The 23094-nt window shown below is 38.3% G+C and overlaps 1 protein-coding gene across 14 annotated transcripts in view; it reads right to left on the reverse strand.

Moving 5' to 3' along the window:
- PTK2 (protein tyrosine kinase 2) overlaps window positions 1-23094 on the reverse strand; it is a 193944-nt gene that overhangs the window by 60545 nt on the left and 110305 nt on the right. For all 14 annotated transcript variants that reach the window (XM_039548588.1, XM_039548587.1, XM_039548589.1 and 11 more), the window contains 7 exons: window positions 16411-16490; window positions 14856-14918; window positions 10204-10258; window positions 6448-6588; window positions 5647-5724; window positions 4549-4656; window positions 3506-3623 (listed from right to left, as the gene is read on the reverse strand). In XM_039548588.1, the coding sequence (XP_039404522.1) occupies window positions 3506-3623; window positions 4549-4656; window positions 5647-5724; window positions 6448-6588; window positions 10204-10258; window positions 14856-14918; window positions 16411-16490 (643 nt within the window). The remainder of the gene's footprint in view (window positions 1-3505; window positions 3624-4548; window positions 4657-5646; window positions 5725-6447; window positions 6589-10203; window positions 10259-14855; window positions 14919-16410; window positions 16491-23094) is intronic.

Consider the following 23094-nt stretch of genomic DNA (forward strand, 5'->3'; position numbering starts at 1 on the left):
CTATCCCTGAAGTGTTCAAGGCCAGCTTGGACAGGGCTTGGAGCAACCCGAGATAGCGGAAGGTGTCCCTGCCCGTGGCAGGGGGGGTTGGAACTAGATGAAATTTAGAAGTATCACAAACCTGAACTATTCTGTCATTCTTCTGTGATTCTTCCCCTCCTCGATCACTGGATATAATTAAAGAAAAAAAGAATCTGCATGGAACTCCTGATCTTGCAGACGCCTACGCGCTCTCTGGATACAAACTGCTCACTTCAGGCATTGCTGCCCAACTTGGTGCTCATCCTTTTACAGTTTATATCCCAAATAAAATACCAAATATTCATTAGTACCCCTGCAGGTCTGAAGTCAAAATTTCTTACTAACAGCATCCCAGTTAAGGCATATGTTGTTTTTCACAAGTTGAAACCCACAACAATTTTGCCCAATTCTATATTCTTTTAAAGAAATGGGATATGCATGGCTGTAGTGGGGTTTCCACTGGATTGTCCAGGTGTTTCCACTCGGAGCAGAGTTCCATGCTGGACACAGCAGGTCCCAGGCAGCTCCAGTGGCCCCAGCCAGGAGGAATGTAAATTCTCCTCATCTGACTGAAATTATTGTGAAAGCAAAATCAGTGAGGGGTCAAACTAAAGAGGTAACAGAGGTAAAGAGGTAGCATTCCTAAGAATGGAAACACATGTTGCCATTCCATTAAAATGAAAATGATGCCCAGGATAAATCTGTGTAAAACAAAAAGTACTTAAATGAATAACTTCATGAACTATTTAGTTTTGGTATTTTTGAACACTTCCACGGGCAGCTTGTTCCAATGCCTAACCACCCTTTTGGTGAAGAAATTTGTCCCAACATGCAATTTAAACCTCCTCTGGAGCAACTTGAGCCTGTTTGCTCATGTCCTGTTACTTGAGAGAAGAGACCAACCCTCATCTGGCTACAACCTCCTTTCAAGTAGTTGTAGAGAGTGATAAACACTCCATAACCTAAAAAGCTGATAATCAGTTCAACTTTTTATGAATTTTTTCTTTTGTGTTCTTGGCCTGTAAGAGGTAAGTGTGATAATGGAAATAAAAATATTAAGTGTAACGTTTCCATATTGGTCTAAAGGGACCGGTCTATCAAAATATTTATGAAAAATAAAACAAATTCAATGGGAAAATGCCAAATACTGTCCACATCTTAAATATTACCAAGTGCTCTCCCCAAATTAAGAGGGACTGGATCATTACTGGATAGCATGACAGGTCTCACAAAAACAGGCTCTGTTAGTAATAAAGAATGACAATTTACGAGGACACTTGCAATAAATGTAAATTCACAACAAAGAAGGGAGGGGAAAGCTCAAAAAGGGGATAAAACATCTGTGGGATCAAGAGTTGCTTCATGATTTGTTTCTGATGTGTCTTATACAATCAAAGGTCACTGTGGGAGGGATCTGGGAATGCATATCATGATGGGGACAGCTCTCCCATAAAATGATTAATGTATATGTTCAGTATTGCTATGAACTTCAAAAAAAGGAACCCAAGACAAAAGAAACTCAGAATTTATTTTAACTGGAGGGGTTCTCTTCATGTATACATAAAGAGGAGTATTCCCAAAGTGCTACCTGATGTTCCTGTTCAATCACTGCTCATTTGCTCCATGTTAAATTTCTGCGTTGTAAGAATAGCACACAAATAAACACCCTGCATTAAATGCACTGATTTATCCTGCATTCACACCTACCAGCAAACCTCAGTGCAAGGCACAGGCAAATCAGAGATAATGCCCCTCAGAGAGCTCAGTGAGCCTAGAAGACGTAACAGCTGCTGGTAAGAAAGGTCAGAACAAGACAGGAATTAGGAAGAAAAACTGCAAATGAACAAGTCAATTCTGATGGGCACCACCACCAGTGTGGAAGTGGCAAGAACCCAACAAAGTCCACATGTGCCCCTAAAGGAAAAGCAGAGACAGTCAGAGCTATCCATTAATTCAGGGAAGAGGTCATGTGTAAAGACATGAAAAAGTTTTAGAAGACCAACTGTGGCTACAACAGCTCAGGTCGGAAAACAGCCAATCCAGTGGCATAAGAAGGAAAGTTTTGGGAGTGAATAATGATTATAGGAAACCCCAAACCATGATTTCTCAGAAAACAAGAGACACAAAAGGCCTATACTCACAGCCAGAGACAAGTCTAGTGACATGAAGATCTTGGATTGTGATGCCTATTTTATTTTTAGAACAATAAACTATTATTATCACTGATAGCTAGTTTATCCTTTTAGTGTCAGATTTTGGGACCAATGGTTCATCATCACTGAGTTGAGCACCAGGTTAGCTTGGAGAGCTAAGTATGTGTTGAGGGAAGATTTTCACTTGTGTGGAGAGGGAAGATTTTCATTTGTGTGGAGGTAAGGTTGCACAACTAACACAGGTTTTAACTTAGCTGCTTGTGTTGGAGCTAAAGGCCACTCACACACACTTAAGGGTCAGAAATACCAAAACACATGCAAATTTAAGAATAATTTGAACAATTGCCATTTGCTGTCAAGACATCTAACACCCGAAGATCACATCTCTTTTTTACTGAATGACCAAATGTAAGTTTGGGGATTTTTTGAGCCATGCACAGGCAGGATGTTATACATGGACCTGGAAAAGACCTGAATTATGTTAACAACATGACCCCACGGAAAACCTGTGGCAGAAAAAAGCAAGAACATGGCTAAAAGAGACTCAGTTTCACATTGAAGAGATGCTGGGATAGTTTATGTCCTTTCTTCTTTCCCTTTCAAAGAGGGAAGAAGGAAATAGTTTGTTGTTTTAGAAAGCAGGAAAGTCGGATGAATTTCCACGAGCAAAAAGGAGAACAACAGGGAAGAAGAAAATTTCATTCTTAAACAGTTTTGCTTGAGACTTTTTCATTAATTAAAGCTGTCTGAAAATTCTAATAAATTTAATTAAATTCTCTCTAAAACTTGGTGTACCTGTAACCTCATCTCACTGCTTCTACCTGGTGAGTTGCTACAAAAACAACTGACAGACACTATAAAATGTATCTCTGCTTTACTTCTACTTTATGAGAGAAACTCATGAGACCTCTCAAGATTTTTTATTTTTTAAATGGAGATGTTTTGAGTATCTAGGAAAAGGCAGAAACTACATAATTATCACCAGTCAGAACCTTATCCAAATGCATTCTAACCAACCTCTCTGAATTTCCACTTGTATATTAGGGAATCATTTTATGAGATAACGCACCCTTGTTAGGAGTGCCTTTAATTATTATAATTTACTTCTTCAATTTAAGTTTGGAATTAGTGTAAAGCACGGATTACTGAAACCAGTCTTAATGATCAACCACTAAGCAATTTTTGATGGAGTGACAATTTACTATCAGTGTTTCTCATGGCTCCTCCCAGAAAGAAAAGAGCCTCCAAGTGAGGGTCCTGCTGCTACCTCTTGTCTTGTATTCAAATGCAAAATAACCTCTGAGCAGCTGTGAGGATGAAGCTCTCCTTACCTTTCTGAGGCCTGATGATGAAGGACTGCGTGGCTCCGTTCACGAGCCGGCAGTAGCCGTCGATCAGGTCAGCCATGTTCTCTGCAATGGTTAAGGATGGTGCTGTCACTGTCAGAGGCTACAGAAGGGAAAAAAACAAGGCACCAACAAAGAGGAATTATTGTAGTTGCAAACACTGAGGGGAACAGCTGTGTCATTGCATCAGAACCTTACACACGCCTGCAAACCGTAAACAGAAGAATATGGGTGAGCAGGGAACCACCAGAGAGATTCTTGCTTTGCCTTTTGTGCAGCAAATTTCAAACAGGAGGCCCAGAAAGCACAGTTGGTAAAACCCTCCACCTAAATGTAGTGTTAATTTGGGCTTATGAAGTGTAAATCACTGTTGAATACAACTGCTATGGCTTTCAGGCTTGTAATTAAGACAACTCTGAAGGAGCTGTTTTTTCCTTAAAGTTCTTACAGGTGGTATCTTTTCTCCCCGCCCTCTGCAGCAATTTATTCTTGGCCTAAAAACAACCCTTCCCAATTTCAAAGAAGAAAAAGAGATGAGAGACACACAGACAAGCTATTAATTTTAATACCACCAACATTCATCATCCTCTTCACTGATCTGCCACTCTCCCTCAATCCTGCTCTACCACTGTTTTCTGGTGCACTGGACCTAGGAAAAGATTTGATTTCACTTCCAGCACTGCCTCCATGTAGTATGAGGGAACAAATTTTCCTTCTTTCACATTTCCCCTTTACACAAAAGTGGAATTGCTGCTTCCTCTCTAGGATGCAGTACATATGCACAGGCTGCTATTAAACTGCATTTAAGAGATACTGGTTTTATGTCAAGCTTCTTCTGTGAATACCAAAGTCTACAAGCACCAGATGCAAAACCTAAAACATGTAATGAACTCTAAATCTGTTTTAAAACCAAACTTGGAACAAAAGTCCAATACAGAGAATATCCACATTAAGACTATACTAAATCCCACTCCTTGCAAGCAAAAACAAAGTTAGTTGCAAGTTTATCACCACTGTCAATAACATACCTCAGGTGCACCTGCTATCTTCAGTTGCAACATCCCTTTTCTGTCCTTGTCTTCACTGTTTGAATACTGAATGGTTTGCACTTGATTGAAGTCTGCTAGATGGGTTGGCTGCAGAAAGACAGTGCAAAAAATGAGGAAAAAAAATACAGCAAAATAGCCTGCCTTTATCCCTGGTGTTGAAAAAGCACAGGGAGACTTTGATCTCCAAACTACACCTGCAGAGATCTGTTCTCCGTTTCTTTCTGGAGTTTCATTACCACTGGCTAACAACACACAAATATCCAGTGTCTGGAAAAGGAGCCCAGCTCCGCTGTGCCCACAGAGGTCACTGTTGAGTAACACCAGATGCACACTGAAGTGGGAACAACCTCTTGGATGTCAACAGAGAAAACTAAACACGTAAAAACCACACGGAACCCGTGCTGACACATTCCCAACATCCCTCCAGACTGCTGGAAAAGGTATGTTCTTAGCTGTGTATTCCTGATTCCCCCATCTTTTCACTACTTTTGAATTCATTTCAATAGAAAGCTGGACATGGGCTCAGCTTAAGTTGTGGTTGTAAAGTTCCCAAACACTTTGCTGAAGGATCTGTCTGGACAGAGCTCCCTTGCACCGTGGGGGTGCACAGGAAATACTGCAATACAGTCAGTATCAGGTAAGGAAAAGGCTGAGAAGGGTATGAAGAAAGTAAATAAGCAGGGCCTGCACAAATGGGCACACAAACTGGTTAAACAAGCTCTGCATTTACACATTCCTAAGAAGGAGAACAACTCAGAATAATTCATGTTTCATTGGTAAAAAGTCCCCACCAATGCTTCAAGTTCTGCAAATGAGCACTTCACTGGGTAGAAAAGCCCACAAATTCAGTGCTAAGGCTGACACTGACTCTGTACCTAACACCAGTGCCTCTCCTCTGATCCCAAATCACAAATTAATATCTGACTAAGAGCTCTACATGCTGAGCTCCCAGCTCAGCTGTGTTTAACCCTGAGATCACACTTGTCACTCCCCTTTCTGTGATGTTCAGTTCACAACAGGTCGTGGTTGTTAACACAGTAACTGAGAAAAAGCCCCACAAAACAGAAGCAGACTTACATTTGCACCCTTGTCTGTCAGGTAACTGATTCCTTCTTCTGGGCCAATTGCCAGTTCCACTGAAATAATCCAGCTTGACTTGAGAGTCAAAAGGAGAAAGGGCAAAATTTCAACAGTAAGACAAGGCCTTGCTATGGAACACTATCCTCCAAAATTATAATTACAGGTTATAGTAATTAATATCTACAAGCTTTTCAATTCTTCAAACAAATTAAAATTATACTAAAATCAAGTAATTCTGTAAGTGGCAAAAGCCCTCATGACTGGTTTCCTGGGGAACTCTGCTACTCAAACTGCATTTCCATGTGTTTTATCTTAGGTCTACATGAGAACTATGGATTTCCTGCATTTCCTCTTCTCATGGACACTGATATTCAAGTTTTAATTTCTGCTGTAGTCTCCATTTTCACAAACCCTCCAGACTTAGGGCCCTTCCTCAAAATTTACTTGAAATAGGTAGAGATCAACAGGCATTAGAGAAAAATTTACAAACAGAAGTTGGGAAGTCTCATTTCCTCATGGAAACAGCTGAAAAAGTGCTTGACCTTCACAAACAAAGCATCAATAAAAATATTTAATTTTACATACAATTCTTACCCAACTAATGAATGATGCTTTTTTTTTAAGCAGTCAACAGAGAAAGTCCTAAATAAAATCAATAAATATGACTTGTTGCTAATGTTGCTAATGTTTCTATATGAAAACAGGAACTAAGTAAGCAATTACTGTAGAACTAAGCAAAAGCAATTAGATTTCTAACTCCAGAACGTATTCTGGTGACTGTCACATTCCTCTACTTACACCAAGAGCACACTTGAAGCATTCCTTGTCAAATCTGTACACTGGAGAGAGGATCTCAAAGAACTTCAAAATACTTTCTTCTCTATTGAGGTTGGCAAATTGTCGAAATGTTTGTTGGATTAATTTCCGTAGTGTTTTGGCCTGTGTATTGAAACATGTAGAGAACAAATATTTTAAATCTAATCACTGAGGGACATTTTAAGAGTCTTGGTCACTTAGTAGCACTACCAGTGTCTTTATCAATGAGATACAGACAATTCTCAAGGAAAAAAAAAAAGAGCTTCAAAATGTAAGGAGCAAGTCTGCCTTTTAACTTGTACTTAAGATCAAAATTATTTCTGCTGTATTATAGCAAGGATATCTAACTAATAATGTTTTGAGTAAGTTATAATAAAGACCACATGTTAACCCTTCCAGGAGTATTTGCTCTAGGTTCCTCATTTCTCCCACCTTCTGAACTGTGTCCCAATACAAAACCACAGCAATTTATACCTTCATATGAGGTTTTAAATCTAAATCACCATTCTCTCTCTTAGCTGGTAATAACAAGCCAGCTGTAGCTGTATCTTAATTTCTGCACACAGTGACTTAGACTATCCATAATAAAGTGGACTCTTTCAGTCTGATAATATGAAAAAAAGCTTCAATATAAAAAGATGAAATTTAAATAGTAGACTGCATGTAAAAAGTAAACTTAACATTCAAATTAAACTGTATTAACTCTGTTGTCCAGCATTTTATTAACTGTTTTCAGGGTAGAAATAACCACTTAGAGCAGCACAAAGAAGAGCTAAACTAAGATTTTAAAAAAGTGAATTATCTGCCTGTATATAATGTATAATCCCTGGAAAGGCAGCCATTCATATGAAAATAAAAACAGGATCTGAGAAGCAGTATCTCTAAGATGCTCCCCCACTGAACAAGCCAACAAGAATTATGAATAAAAACATCTGCATAAAGTGACTGAATGGGCTTAAAAACCCCATTTCTAATACATCTTCCAACTAACAATAATGACAGAAAGCAAAACCATGCTTTTCTTTGCAATATGTCAAGGTTAAGACAGGAATTACCACTGGTCCTCCATCCAAACATATCTGAATGTCCCATTTTAACGGCAGTAAAACTCTTTATTCTCCCACACTGCCTGTTAACAGCTACAGGCACTACACAAATACCAACTTCCTTTTGTTGTTAGCACTTCCAGCCAGATTAGGCACTCATTTTTAGCAAGCCTTTACAGAACACTCAGAAGTCAAAACAGCCAGAAATGTTTATGTGGAGTGTTCAGGGGGAGTTACTCCAGTAGCAGTGATCCAAGGGTGTTACATATGCACAAAATGATCTCTTTTGCAATGATGCACATATAGGTTGGAAAAAAACCCTCTACCACATACTATGTTGTCAAATTAACGAAGAAATCTGTGACTTTGGTGTAATTTCGAATTATTGTGTCAATTTAGCAGAACCAATTATCAGGTGGATCATTAAAGTGGCTGCAGAACTGGACAGGGTAAGAAAGCCCCTGGCAGCCAGGAAACTTCCCTCGTGCACCCAGAGCTGCCTCAGGCTTTGTTAGGACTCAAACACCCTCCATTGTACCTCCCTGTTATCTTTATTTTTACAGAGAAAACCAACTTCAAGGGAACTGCAACCCTCAGCCTTAGCTTATCACTGGCAAATACCAGGAGCAAGACACAACAAAATAAGAAAGAATTTGCCAGCTCAAGGTGTCCCAAGTATTTCAGCCACTCAGTTGATGAAACATACTTTGCTCTGCCCATGTTTTCCTGACCAATTCCAGCATCACTTTTACTGCCAGGAATACTGGCATACATTATCTGACTCTTTTCAGTCCACCAAGAAGAATTGGTCACTTTAAATTTTAAGATCATGAGCAAGGTGTAAAGTTATAAAGTCCATTAGTCATAGGCTGGTTCGCGTTGGAAGGGACCTTAAAGACCATCTTGTTCCACCCCACTGCCATGGGCAGGGACACCTTCCATTACCCCAGGCTGCTCCAAGCCCCATCCAGCCTGGCCCTGAACACTTCCAGGGATGGGGCAACCACACCTTTCCTGGGCAACCTATGCCAGGGCCTCACCACCCTCACAGGGAAGAATTTCTTCCTAATATCCAATCTAACCCCACCCTCTGTCAGTGTGAAGCCATTCCCTGTGTCCTGTCACTCCATCCCTTGTCCAAAGTCCTTCTCCAGCTCTCTTTTAGCTCCTTTAGGCACTGGAAGGAGCTCTCAGGTCTCCCCAGAGCCTGCTCCTCTCCAGGCTGAACAGTCCCCAAAACACACCTTTTCCATAACAGAAGCATCTATCAGAAATGTCTGCAAACGGCAACTTCAAGCAAAATGCACTGAAAACTTGCTCTTAAAAGCATGTCTAAGAACCATTGTTCCCTCTCTGTGTTTGTTCAAGGCAGAGAGAATTGAGAGAAATAATTATTTTTATATTTCATGGCTATCAGGAACCCTTCTTTGCCTGCCAGTTCAAATTCCCTGGTCTCCACAAAGTGGAAGAGTAATTTAAGAATTTGGACCAATCCTGTGTTATTTTGAATAGGGATTTCATTTTCATTAAAAAGCAGACACATTTTTCCTTCCCTTGTTTTTCTTCTTCATATGTCCAACAATTTTTTTCATGTCTTTACAAGGTTCCACTCAGCTTTACCTTCTGGCAATTCTTGCTACTTCTTTTCTCCCCAGTTCAGGATTTCCAAAGTGCAGTTTTCTTGGTCAGTCAGTTTTCTGGCTCCATAATATTATTTTTGAGACAGTTATTCATACTTTTACGTCTGGAGCCTTTTACCACAATTTTCCCGTTAGCAGAAAATACAGTTTCAGATAATTGCTCAAATTAAAATGCAGAGGGGATTACTTAAATCCACTTGACTTCATTAGCTTCTGATTTTCAAAAGTCTTTTGAAACAAAACCCTGTCATGACAGACCTTTTGTGTTTACCCATTTAAATCACAATGCAGATTCTTTCCAAATCTGAAGTTGAATTTTAGTCTTTCTGTAAAGCACTGCTTAACAAAACCAGCTCCAAAATAGCAATTTGTGGTTTATATTTTCATGTATGAATTGTAAGAGATATTTTACCAGGACATTCATATCGAGGCACCTATAAATGTAAAATACTTGGTGACCATTCTTAATTCCCCTTTTCAACACATGTTGAGAAAAATTTGCATTTTTTACTCTGAGAACATATGGACTTCAATGGGAGCGAGATTCAAGTAATGTTAATAGTCTCAGCTAGGATTAACATAAGCAGAAATTACTGGAAATCTTCCTTGAATAACTTGGATAGTCTTGAGCAAGGAAGGCAGAACATGGTTTATCAAGTTCCCAGTAAAATATTCTTTTTTCTTACAAGTCCCCTTCCTCTTTCTCCAGAAGTCTCATTTTTCTTTTAGGGAAAAAAAAAAAAAAAAGTTATTTGATACAAGAGGCTCCAAGGACTTGTTTTGTACTTTTACCCCCAAGGTCTGAGAGGCAGAGCTGTGCCCCTCTCACAGCAGCTCAGCAAGGCCATGTGAATCACTTTATCCTTGTCCTGCCAGCTACATTACTGGGATTTAGATCCCACCAATCCGACAGACAGCTTGGATGTTTTTTCACAAAGCAAAACTGCACAGCAATTCCCTTAGGACCGTACAGTGAAAACTAAAATGCAGTTTTCAGATTTCTGACACTCTTTTCTTTACAGCAGTATAGGATTGACTGGAGCTGTAATTACCTTCACTGAATCTAGTAAACTCTTCGGGAAAAACCGTCTCAAACCAACATCCTTCCTGAAAGAAAAAATACAGCATAAATATCAAAACCATTGTGCAATATTATATTTCTCTTTTCAGGCTGGTGTTTTGGGTCTGTTTTTTGTTTTGTTTTTTTAACCAGCATATACATTACTAAACAATCTTCATAGCAATGTCCTTGACAATCTCAGAGTAACAAACACAGTACCATTAAAACTCTAACTACAGCTACTCCACATCAAATGTGGGACAGCAGCATCTTCTAGTTTAAAATCCCAAAGGATTTTGCATTTGAACAGGTACCTGTGTGGAAAATCTGCTATTTTAAATGTTGGCTTGGGCACAGAGGAGTTTTGAGAATAAAAACTGCTCTTTGTACATGTTTTAATAATTTAAAGAATACAGAACAAATATTCTTAGAGCTTGTAGTCAGGTGAGAAGGGAACAACATGAAAGTGGAAAACGCAGATAAACCTCTATTAGAATGAAGTAGGAGATACAGAATTAGAGAATGGTTTGGGCTGGGAGGAACCATAATGAACATCCACTTGCCATGGGCAGGGACACCTTCCACTTGACCAGGTTGCTCAGAGCCCCAACTTGGCCTAAGGAATACAGGAATCCATAGAGCAATACTCATCATATCACCTCAGTAAGCATGCTGAGTGCAATTCACTACTGTTTTACCCTTTGAAGCATTATAATTAAGGGGTTGTTTAAATTTCTACTATTTATTTTTAACTCATACTGAGCAAATTAAAATTACCAGCATTTTCTTGCAAGTAATCTCACTTTTTGCAACTGTAAATCAGGTGACTGTGAGCTCAGATTTTGTAAACTGAACTTATCAAGCTCATGTTCACACTTTTAAATTGGGTTGTACCCCTGGTCTGAAAGCCAGAGCCATTAAACATTTCTATGGCTCTGATGTGCTGCACATAGCTTATGTCTGATATGCATTTGTGTCTCTACAGCTGAACATCAGCTTCAAAACAAGGTGCTCGAGAAGCTGCCAGTGGTATGTTAGGGCAGAAGATACCACTGTACAACCAAGGGCAAAAAACTTGCATTCAAAAAAGGAAAAACTAAAGAGAAAAGTATAAACAGGAAAAAGATTTATAGTTCACAGGTGTTACTGACTTTTTTCCTTTAAATTTAGGACATTACCATCTCTTTCAAACATTCTTATCTGCCTCTGGAACAAGTATGAAAGCGAGCTTTCCATGACTGCATGCTTTGAACATACACGGAAGAACATCTGGAATTCTTACATTTGGCAAAGAAAGGAAAAGCCGTTAGCAAGCGGAGATACTCAGGATTTATTTACTGCTACCTAACGGCACAAGAACAAAGCCAACAGTAAAGTCAATATAAAAAGCTCACTCAGAAGAATAAACCAGGGTATTTTTAAAGCTCTCTGAAGATGAGTAGCATACAATTTCATACTAAAAACATCCTCAACCAGGAGAAGCAGAATTTTCATGTGCAGCACTGGCATCTGTGAAATGACAGTAAGCTGCAGGATTATAAAACTTTCATAAATGTTAATTCCTTCCATGCATTTCTTCTCAAATGCAAATGATACTCGGTTTATCATCCCACACAGTTAAATGATTCTAACACACTATTACCATCTAAATAATATGCAAAGACATTTTGACAGGGATATATTAGTTTAACATTAAGCATCCGAGAGAGAGATGGTGCTTCTGAAATGAAGCACCTTCCATCACCCTGGTATCCCTCATCTTAACAGTCCTGCAGCACACAGCTGCCACAGCCTCATTTGACTCATTACTAGAACAAGTTGTAGAGCAGCCTTTTGTACAGATTGGGGTGCAACAAACTGAGAAGAAATTCTTATGCAGAGTACAACAGACCAAAACTCTTAACAAAACTTGTTAATAAAGCATTTCCTGTGTTTAGCTGAGACAGCAAATTTATTTGCTGGAGGAGAATTCAACAAAAGAACCACAAAGATTTAATGCCTTGGCCAACAACAACCTAAGGGTACCTATAAATAAGAGAATAAGCACTGGAAATTGGAACATACAGTTTTACACACACAACCCTACAAACTCCTTCCCAGCTGTGCTGTGTGGGGGTGGAATGGCCAACAAGGGAGACACCAACTCAGGGCTCTGGATGAAGAACTCAGACATCTGGTTTCTGACTGCCAACAAGAGATAACGAGCACTGAGAGCCTGGTTCATACAGCTCTACTACAGCTTTGTATTTAACCTCATCTACTCCAGCCTACTTGTGGGCTTAAATCTAAATTCGATTTTTTAAATGTACAAACTTCAATATGATTAATAAAATACCAACTACGGATAGGTGATACTGCTTGTCTTACAATGATAAGCAGCTTTAGGCAGCATATATAATGTATTTTTCACCTCAATTCAAGTTACAACAAAAAAAGTAATGTTAGATTAACATAATAGACTTTAACATGCTTTTTACCAAATTGTGGCTGCACCTGTTCCTTCCTATAGCTCCCACTTCTGTACTTGTAATTATCCCTGTTCTCTGCTAACAGGCTTCACATTTATTATGAAAAAAATCTTCTTTCACTCCATGAAGGCCCAACTATTAAAGGCTACTTAACAGTTTGATCCTATCCACCACTTCCCATCCAGATCTGTTCTTGTATGACAATCTGATCAAAGACAAATATACATCAAATAGACATCTAACAAAGGCAGGCAAGGAGTAATCATACCCAATGCAAAAAAGGGCCGTTTAAAAATTGCCCTCAGCTGGTTAAGTGCCTCATGATGTACTAAAACTAGCAACACCCCTCTCAAAAAACCCAAAAGGCCTCACTTGAGCAATAAATATTACTTGTGCACTTAAACATTTATGGGTTATTAAGGTTCTAAGATCAAATTAACGCATTTTGGGGATCACTGGCACTTTTTGCAGACCCTTTCCAGTCTGTAATTATCTTTACTATAGTCACTTTAAGGTGGTTTTATCCTTCATCTTTCCCAGCTAAATCCCATACAAATCACATATTGCTTCTCAAAAAAACCCAAAACCCTTGAAATGCAAAATCTCCATGTCCAATTCTGCATGGCATTTAAGCTGTTACATTTTGCATATCAAGGTTTTGCTTCACTTTGTCCTTCACAGCAGCAAGGCAGTTATTTCCTACCAAAGCAGTCACTGTTTAACAAACACAGAGACTGAAGGAAAGAAATCACTGTAAAACTGGAAGCAGCACCACAATGAGTCGTCCTGGAACTCTCAGCTGTTTCAATTATTAATTTATACTTTGTGTGACCTGTTATGACCCAGCTTTCTTTTGTCTCATTGTTTCCAAAGTCATTAACCTAATTACTAATGCTTGTAGCTTCTGATTTGCCAAAAAACTGACTTAAAAATAGTCTGCTCAAGTTCTTACTGAACATAAACTGCACCAACCATAATTCACATACTTTCAGATCTTTTTTATATCCCCTTTTAGTCTTGTCTGTCTGCTCATCCCCTTTATCTTTATTAGTACTTTCTCATTTTGTGATGTGTTTCCTCAACCAGGATGTTTCTACTAGGGGGTACAGGCAAAAAACTGAAGTATTTAAAAAAATTAATTAAAAGAAAATCCCTAATTCATACAAACCCAAAGCTTTAAAAAAAATCTGCATAAAACAGGAGCACTACAGAAATACCAAATACTCTACAAATAAGCAGGCTATTCCTCAAAGTTATCTTTACCTATTAAAATCATAGATTCTTCAAAAATCCTTGTAAACTTGTTCATTGTGGTATAAATCTTAACTTCCTCCTCCAAATGCTCCAATTTCACACTTCCAAAAGTTAGCACACGTGTTATTAAAAACAAGATTTAAAAAATAAAGACTTCAATGCCGCACCAACCTTTTATCCCAATTTTGTGTTCAACTGTACAGCATCTTTTCATAAGGGTAATTAGTAGTGATGAGCATATCATTGGTGCATGTATGTCTGAAACTTTATCCATTATATAAATACAAATAAAACCAGTTTTCAATCTCTGAAGCTTCTCAAGGACTTTGGCTTGTTTGAACTGAAGTCATCTCATGTCCAACATGAATAAGCAAACAAAGTATTTCAGTACAAGGATGCTCCTTGGTCTCCTCAAAATTTGTGATACACAGATAAACACTAACCTTGTTAACTGCAAGGTAACAACACAGAAAAAGTCCACACGGAGCAAACAGAAGGAAAAACAATACCACAAACATTTTCAAGTAACTCAAACTTTACCACAGATGAGTCACAACTGAAGAATGCAACTGGGCACAGAAGAACATTTAGGAACTGGGCACAGAAAAAACACTGAGGAACAAAATCACTTTACAACCAGAGCTGGCAAAGCCCATAAACATTAGCAAAATTGATGAAAATCATAATAAGCCTCCTGATCAAGTTTAAACAACTCCAAACCTGTTTCATTGGACCAGAGTTAAAGGCACTTTTCCTACTTCTACACCTCAATGGGTTTCATCATCCTTTTCTTATACTAAAGCATCTTAAACTTGATGGGATAGGAAAACTACAACAGAAACGCTCTGTTATTGAACTGAATTTATTGTTTCTGATGCAGGGAAGGGACAGTTCAAACCTCAAGCTAGAACACAATACTTACTCTAACACTTCATAGTTGGACTTCTTTTCTAATGCATTGCCTCTCATCTCTCCGTAGGATCTCCTGAAGACAGGAAAAATATTTGAAAGCAACAATTATTGGATAATTCAGCCTAAAACTACAACACCAACATAATCAAAACTTCTACTCAGCATCAGAAAACATTGCCAGAATGAATTAAAAGCTAAGTATTAAGTACATTATTCTACCTCAACAGATCAGATTTTTATTTTACAAATTAATTGCATTTTCAGAACGACTTTAAACCAGTGCTGCTACAAAAAGAAGTGACCTAAGCTGCCCTTCAGCAGCTCCTTCTACCTCACTTCTTTGCACTACCTGCACTTCTTTGTGAGAGTCCTCTGTGCATGGAACAGGGAGAACCAGGGGAAGCAGGCAGTGATGAAAACTGCTTCAATCCAAACACGTTCACATTAAAAAATAAATGAATAAATAAGAAAGTTTTGTTAGGAGAAGGCTGAGATTATCATTTTCAGGGAGAAAAATGGACCAGTAATGCTCATTCTAAGAGTCTCAAGTAGCTCATCTACAAGAAGTATCTCATCAAAATGCTCTGAAGAGCCACAGCTTGAGAACCAGGGAAGGTAAGACTTGGCTGACAACATAATCGTGGATTATTATATTCATTACATGTTTTGAAATAGGGCACAATGATTTTGTAAGTGCGTAAGGAGTTTGCAGTTACACAAATAATTTTTGTTTTCTCTGGGGCTACCAGCAAAACTTTTAACAAAGGCATCAGGTTCTCCTGTGATACCTGGAAAATTTCATAAGCCTAAATTTTGTTTTAATTTGGAAAGAACTGTTCAAAGGACACTTTTATTCTCTCCTAACAAGTTTACATTTGTCATTCATTTCTTATCAATTTTACTTCTTTCCTAATCTCCCTGTTCGAGACATCAGCATAACTAAAGTAAATGTTTCAGGCTGGAAATTCTCCATAAATTAGCAAAACCCAACACATGCATTTCAAAGCTGGGAACTCTCTCAAGGGTCTCTTAATCTGATATACTTATCTTTATTTTCCAGCTGTCTATACAGTTGACAAGAACACCAGAAACACCCAAAAGGATCCTTAAGATTTAATCATTTCAAAACAGCACATTAAAAATTGAGCAAATACAGAGAGGAAAGGTAGCAGCATTTATCTATAATTACATTCTTTAGCTGCAGGATTTATATATGCAGAATCACAAGACTATTTGCTAAATAACACCACAGATGCATTTTTTTTTAAGCATACTTCCATGTACTCTACAGGCCTTTGAATTATTCAGATGAAGAATTCACCCAAAAGGCAGTATCAAGAGGTAATTAATTAAAATTTTAAAATAATGTTAATTTTAAATCACTAGAAATTAGTTACAATACAATCTATTCAGTTTTTCTTCAAACTGCTTTGTAGAAAATAAATGTCTTACGATGTTTTATTCAACTCTACTGGTCAGAAATTGATGAACTTTAAGCAGTTTCAAAATTACTGTATATATTCAGTCAGAAAGATGTTGAATAATAAATTAAATTATGAGCTTACCGGATTTCAAGGCAACCTAGTTTCAAAGCAATTTCCTGGTCCACTTGATCTGCTATTTCTAACATATAGTCATTTTTCACCTACAGCAAAAGAAGCAGGTAGGCATCACAGAAAGATAAGGTCAGTGCCAACACAGACTAAAATACTCCCCAAGCAACTTTCAAATGAATACATCCTAATTTTCTGGAATAACAATTCACAGTCCAGGAAGAGAAAAAAGAATTTGTGTTTATATTCTCCATAAATGAGCGGCACTTTGGGAAGAAACACATTTGAACCGCAATGAACTTGATTGAAAAATTCCTTATATATGTCAATATTGGCTACATTTTATTAAATATAATCAAAATTCACAGAGGACTGAGCAGATGGTTGTACCTGCATTCCAGCTAGGAGAAGGCAGGCTGTGTTCTTGAATCATCCTGGTCAATAGTATTTAATTGTGTAGGTGGATCTAATCATGCAAATAAAACTGATAAATGCCTGGGAATTACAGTGAAAATAAAAATAAAAGTAAATAGAGTAGTATGTGCAAACTGTACTGCACACTGGCATAAAATAATACTGAACTAGCAAGAAGAACCAAGAGTGACACTGGATGATGACGATCTACAGTAGCAAACACTTCAAATCTTCATCACCATGTCGTGGACTTTTTTTTATTTACCAACATGGCTGTGGGAAGAATCCTATTTTTTAGGTAATACTTTCACCATGTTAGAGTAAGCAATTGATGCAATAACTAACAACAACAAAAAAACCCAGGCAGTAAGAGAGAACAGAACCAGTGCCCAAGAACTTCACTGCAAATCTTGCACCAGTAAGAAATCTCGACAGTTTTTCCTTAACAGCTCCTGTTATCCTCCTATGGAAACATCAAGTTGCTACTGAGATCCTAAAGTTGCAGCAAGGCCCGAAATACCACAAAAATCCACGTGACTGACTTGCAGATCAAAGAGGAGATGATGCACTATGAAAGCAACACACTTCACCAAGTGGGTTTGTTGAGTGATGACAAGTTGTAAGAACAACTATTTCAAACTACTACTGCTAGGAAATACATAACTTAAAAGGTAAGAAATTATAGCAATGGATCCAACAGCTGGAGGTGTTCTCCACTCAGCATTCTCCTCAGAACACGCGAGAATCCACCACTGCCTTCCCTCAGCACCAGTGTGGCAGCTGGGCCCTGCTCCAACTACAAAGTAACAAATCCCTAAAAACTTCCTGGGTCTGAATTGCATGTAAAGTTTTAATTTGTTATTAAAAGACATGAAAGAAGAAATATGATAAACTGTGCAGGAGTGAGAAAATGAAAATGAATTATTACAATGGCTTAAACATGAGAAAAAAGCTTCTTGCATTTGAATTCATACAGACACTCAACATGACAAAATAATGAGCTTTTAACTCTTCTCAATTCAATTCCTACAAATACTAATGAGACAGGAGAATAATTGCCCTTCAGCACCATGCAGTGTGCTATTTGTACACACATATGGAAATAATAATTCTGTATTCCCATACTAATAATACACACAATATGAATTAATAATTCTCCTCTTCATTATGCTCACAATTTTAAATACTTGGATTCAGACTGGATATTAGGATGATTTCTCCACTGAAAGGGTGGTCAGGGATTGGAAACAGACTGTCCAGGGAGTGGTGGAAGCACCAATCTCTGGAAGCATTCAAAGTATGGATGGAGCCCTTGGGGACACGGTTCAGTTGTGGACGTGGCAGCACTGGATTAATGGTTGATATTCCATGTCTTTTCCAACCTAAACGGTTCTATGATCCTATAAACAGCAAAATGTAATAAATTACACCAGGATCTCCGTTCATGAGAAAGGACATCAAACTGGTCCTGCATAAAACTATCAGACACAAGCTCAGGGCAGGTAAATCAGGAATGGAATTTCAGGCTCCATGAACTGCCATAAATGACCTCTGCAAACACACATGGGTGGTGAACAACAGCACAGCCCTCCTCATCCTCAGCTCTGCGTGGGGATACTTCAAAAGGAGAGGAAGTGTTGAACATGAGTTCAGATCGTATATGGATACCCAAATTCCAGAAATGCTCATGTCCTTTTCCTGAGAATTCACCTTCCTGTACAGTCAAAGTTACTTCACCGAGCAAGTAAAACTGTTCACAAAATCCCTTGGCCAACCTGCCTTACACCCACCCAAATAAAATACCAATTGACTGATTCCTTGTATTTCAATAAACTTTTTCTTTTTTAAATTGCACGTTCAATTTTGGGAACCATTTCAACAATTTTGCATCACCAGGAAATTTCAGAGCTGTTATCCATCTATTCCTTTTCCCATTCCCATTCCCACAACAAGAAGAACTGGCTGTAGCAAAGTAGTTTTTAAGTCCTGACACACAAAACTTCCACCTGCAGGAACGATGCTAATTTAAGATCCAGTGTATCATGATCAAATGTGTATTCATTTATCTTCACAACTCACTGCCTTGTGGATCCCAGTACTCAATTTGTTAAACTAAACAGCTTAAGAGCATCTCCAGTTTCATGCAAACATGATTTTAAAACACTGCTAGCCTACTGTTCCATAAATAAATAAGCAACGTTACCCAAGTATTTAAAGTTTGGGGTTTATCTCCTCTTGCCCTGTGGCTTGTGAGCTGTCCAGTCATGCTCCTAGTGTGACTCTGCAACTACAGGCATCAGATACTGACTAAGAAAATGTAAAAGACCATCCCCTGTTTCAACAAAATGGAAAGGGAAAAAGACATATTTTATATTATATACACCTACTTATTTTAGTATTTAAATTTTGTGAGTTATAAAGAGAGATTGTAAGCTTCAGGAAACTTGTGGCCAGAATCCAGTGGTCTGGATTTAACAGTGTCCTACTATATTTCTCCTTTCTTCATAAACCTGCCTGCACACATTCTGCTTTCCAATTCAGCAAGAAAAAAGGAAAATAGGCAGATTCAATTTCTACTCCCAGAATACCAATGAGAACTTCTCTTATCACCTTTAATTTTGCTTGACTATTCTCTTTGAGATGGCATCAGATCAATGCATGAACTAATGCCTGTGCAGAGATTAGATAAGAATTTCACAGGAGGCTCAGCACAACCTCCTAAGGAAAATGCCTGAGCAAATACTAAGTGGAAGAGACAAGAGATAATTTAATGGTAATTAAATGCACTGTCACAAGGCAATTGAATAGTTTTCCAAGAAGTCTTTTGTGTTTGCTCAATTATAACTTTTATTATTATTATTATTATTGTTAATATAATTGAGAGAAATGAGAATATTTTCTGGGTTAGACAAACAAAGGCCCCATGTTCAAGAGCACAAAGCCTACATACATACAAAGGCACAAAAAATGAACTCTTAGAAATCTAACAAAATCTATCAGTTCTTTTCTGTTGACTACAAATTCAGAAGTATGTTAAAGAGGGAGGATGAATCCTCCTCTGTTGGGTTTGGAGATCCTGTTATCTGTGAGCTTGTCATACTCCTTGACAGTGTGTGCAGACCTTAACCTATGGCTTGGAAATTCAGTTAACAGTGTGCAATACCTGGAGAAGCTGAAGAATACATTTATTTATAGACAGACAGATAGATATATACACACACACATCCTTTTCAAGCAGATCAAGCACCACTGCCACACGTCTCCTCCCCGGTTTAATTGTTCAGAATGGGACCTTTCCAAAGGCTAAACCAGAAAAAAAATGTAGGATGCTATTTAATATACCTTAATTTTACCTAGGTTGTAAGACAAAAGTATTTATATAAACTTGTCACACAAATCTGGTTTTGAAAAAGCAACCCCAAAAACCCAAGTGGCCAAACAAGAAACCAAAACAGCAACCCATGATCCCTTTCACGAGCCCAACAAAGCCTCTAAGATGCTGCTGTTAAACCTGTGTGCCGTTACTTCATTTATACCCCATACTAGAGACCAGATGCTCTGGCAATGATAAAATTACATTAAGTCTGTATTTATCTCCAATACTTTATAGTCATAATGTTATAGCAATAAAAATGCAAAAATATCAACAAGGCAAACACTTGGATTTACACTAGGATTAAGAATTCAAGTATCAACACTGCTAAAATCCTATATATTTTTTATTTGGTAACAATCAAAACCCAAAATATGATGTCTGAAGTGAGTCACTTTGATGTATGTTGCTTGTAACACATTTGCTTCCACTGACTTACTAATTCTGTATTCCCACATAATGTGCTTATCTCAACTCCCTGAGAAAAATACACTGGAAAACAGTTTAAAGGAGGATAAGAGACAAAAATAATTTATTGCTGCAAACTGCTGTGTTGATTTCAAGAACCTTTTCCCTCGGATTTTTTTTAGTATGTTCTAACAAGTTTAAATCAGATTTACAGTCAAGCAGGTGCATGCTTTGGGGAGAAAGGATTAGTCTACTTAAGTTGCATTAAACATGGAATAATGGAAATAAAAACTGCTTCAGGCTACCAGGCGAGTACTACTGCAGTGCCAGTGTCACAGGAAGCAACTCTACCTAAATTTGCTCATTCACAGGGTGGCAAATAAGAATTAAAGTGCAACCTACACTTCACATTTGGAGTTGACTTCTTGGCCACAACATCTACAAACAGCCTGATACAAAAAAGGGCTGCAGCGTGGGGAAAATAGGAATGCCAAGCATAAAAGCACCTCTCAGAGGTAGGAAAAAGAAGTCTTGTACATGTTCTGATAAAATAAAAAATGAAACAAAATTGTCATTGCCCCCACACACAGAATCCACATCACCATCAGTGAATACATCTTAGAAAGGGCAGTAATATGCGGAGGGTTGTGAGCCCTTGGCGCAGGAGCCCTCTGCACTCCCTTGGAGGAGAGACGCCTGAGGGCAAAAAGACTTTCCCCCAGAGATAAGCAACCTTCCTCTGGGTCACGGTGACGAAGTGAACCACGCCCAGCATCCCTTGTTTCTATATGGTAATGGCCTGTACCCAGTTGGCTAATCGGTTTCTACCCCACCCCCTGCCATTCCCATAAAAAGCCCCTGTTTCTGCCCTTGAGAAGGGAGCCTTTGTCCCTGGCCTTCCCTTCACAGGGGCTGCTGGACAATAAAAGCTGCCTCTGCGGAACAGGCAAACGAGGCTCCGGTATCTGTGTCCCCGAGTCCACCTCGGGTGATTTCACAAAGAGCTGAATCCCAAGAGCTGGAATCACTTGTAGCTGAGGAATCGCTACACTTGCTGGAATCCCCGGCTGCCCGGCGAGGCCGGCCACGCCCCTGGAAGAGCTGCTCCTGCAGGATGCTCTCCAAGAAGGTCGCGCCACACCGGTGCTGACCAACATCGGACCCCCCGCGAGAGTCATATCCAAAGCAAAACAAGGATTTTGAAATCCAACACAATCCTACACCGTATTTTCTGATTTATTACTGTCCTGATATTCAACAACAAGTCACTTCATTTAAAATACTTTCTATTCTTAGTAATATTTTAAATTTTTTTTTTTTATCACTCTTCATCTTTTAGCCAGAACAGCAATCTCTCTTCCGTCTCCAGTTTTTTGGGCATTAAAAGTTCAAAGATACTCCTAAATCATAACAAAAGAAAGGAGGTGAACACAACGTGAACTAAAAAGCTTTTCCCACATGGAAGTTGGGCACATGAACACAAGCCCAGTTTCATTTCTGATGTCAAGACTTGTAAAATATTTGTTCTTTTACTTGAATGGGGAAATTACTGATGGTGTCACTTCTAACTTCTCCAAATTTACTAGGAAATAATGGGCAGTTTCCCAGCTACAGAAACGGGTAGCAAATTCCAGACTGAACAATTTAAAATAAAAACTGGAAACAGAGGAAAGCCCATGTTTGTGAAGATGGAGAAATTAGAGAACAGCCCTATGCTATGATTTAAGGAGAAATCTAGCACTGGCCTCGTATTCTATATACCAGCTGCTACTTTCAAAAGCCATCTGCTTCATTTTCCTGCACACAAGTTTTTTTATGCAGCTGCAGTATTTCAGAAGAAGGTTCACCCAGGCTGACAAGCAGTTCATAAAAACACACCATGCTCGATTTAGACTTCTTTATTAAGAACAACAGTAAAATAATTCTGAACTTGGCAAATGCTTTCCAGTTTAGGGATTAAAAAAAAAAAAAAAAAGGCATTAGATACTGTATCTTAAAAAGATATTTCAGGTTTAAACTTGTTTATAGCCTTATAATTATTAAATAAAACTATAAAACTTGACATTGAGTTTTCAAGCATAAATACTGTGGAAATTCTTTAGCAACAGTACTATCAAATGGTGTCTCAAAAAGTGCAAATACCAATAATTAGCCACTACTGGCTTTCCCAGCTTAATGTTACCAAGAAATTTCCCACAGGATAAACTCCCATTTTTCAGGAGGACAGTTTAAAAATAAGCAATCTATTTCTCTTGCTTTTCTTTCAATGTCTATGACCTATTTACACAACTTAGTCCTTTTTTATTTCTATTTTTTTCCCAAATTTGCACTGCTTTGAACACTGCATTTAAACAACCCTTCAGTGACTAAGTTCCCACTGAGGAGTTAAGACCCTACCCAAAAAGAATCATCACAACATATGAGATACTTAGATAAACAACCAAACAAAGAAAATGTCTTCTGTACTCCATTCAGTACATAGCACACAAACAGTAATTACA

The sequence above is a fragment of the Corvus cornix genome, chromosome 2 (genome assembly GCF_000738735.6).
Source record: "Corvus cornix cornix isolate S_Up_H32 chromosome 2, ASM73873v5, whole genome shotgun sequence".
NCBI lineage: Eukaryota > Metazoa > Chordata > Aves > Passeriformes > Corvidae > Corvus > Corvus cornix.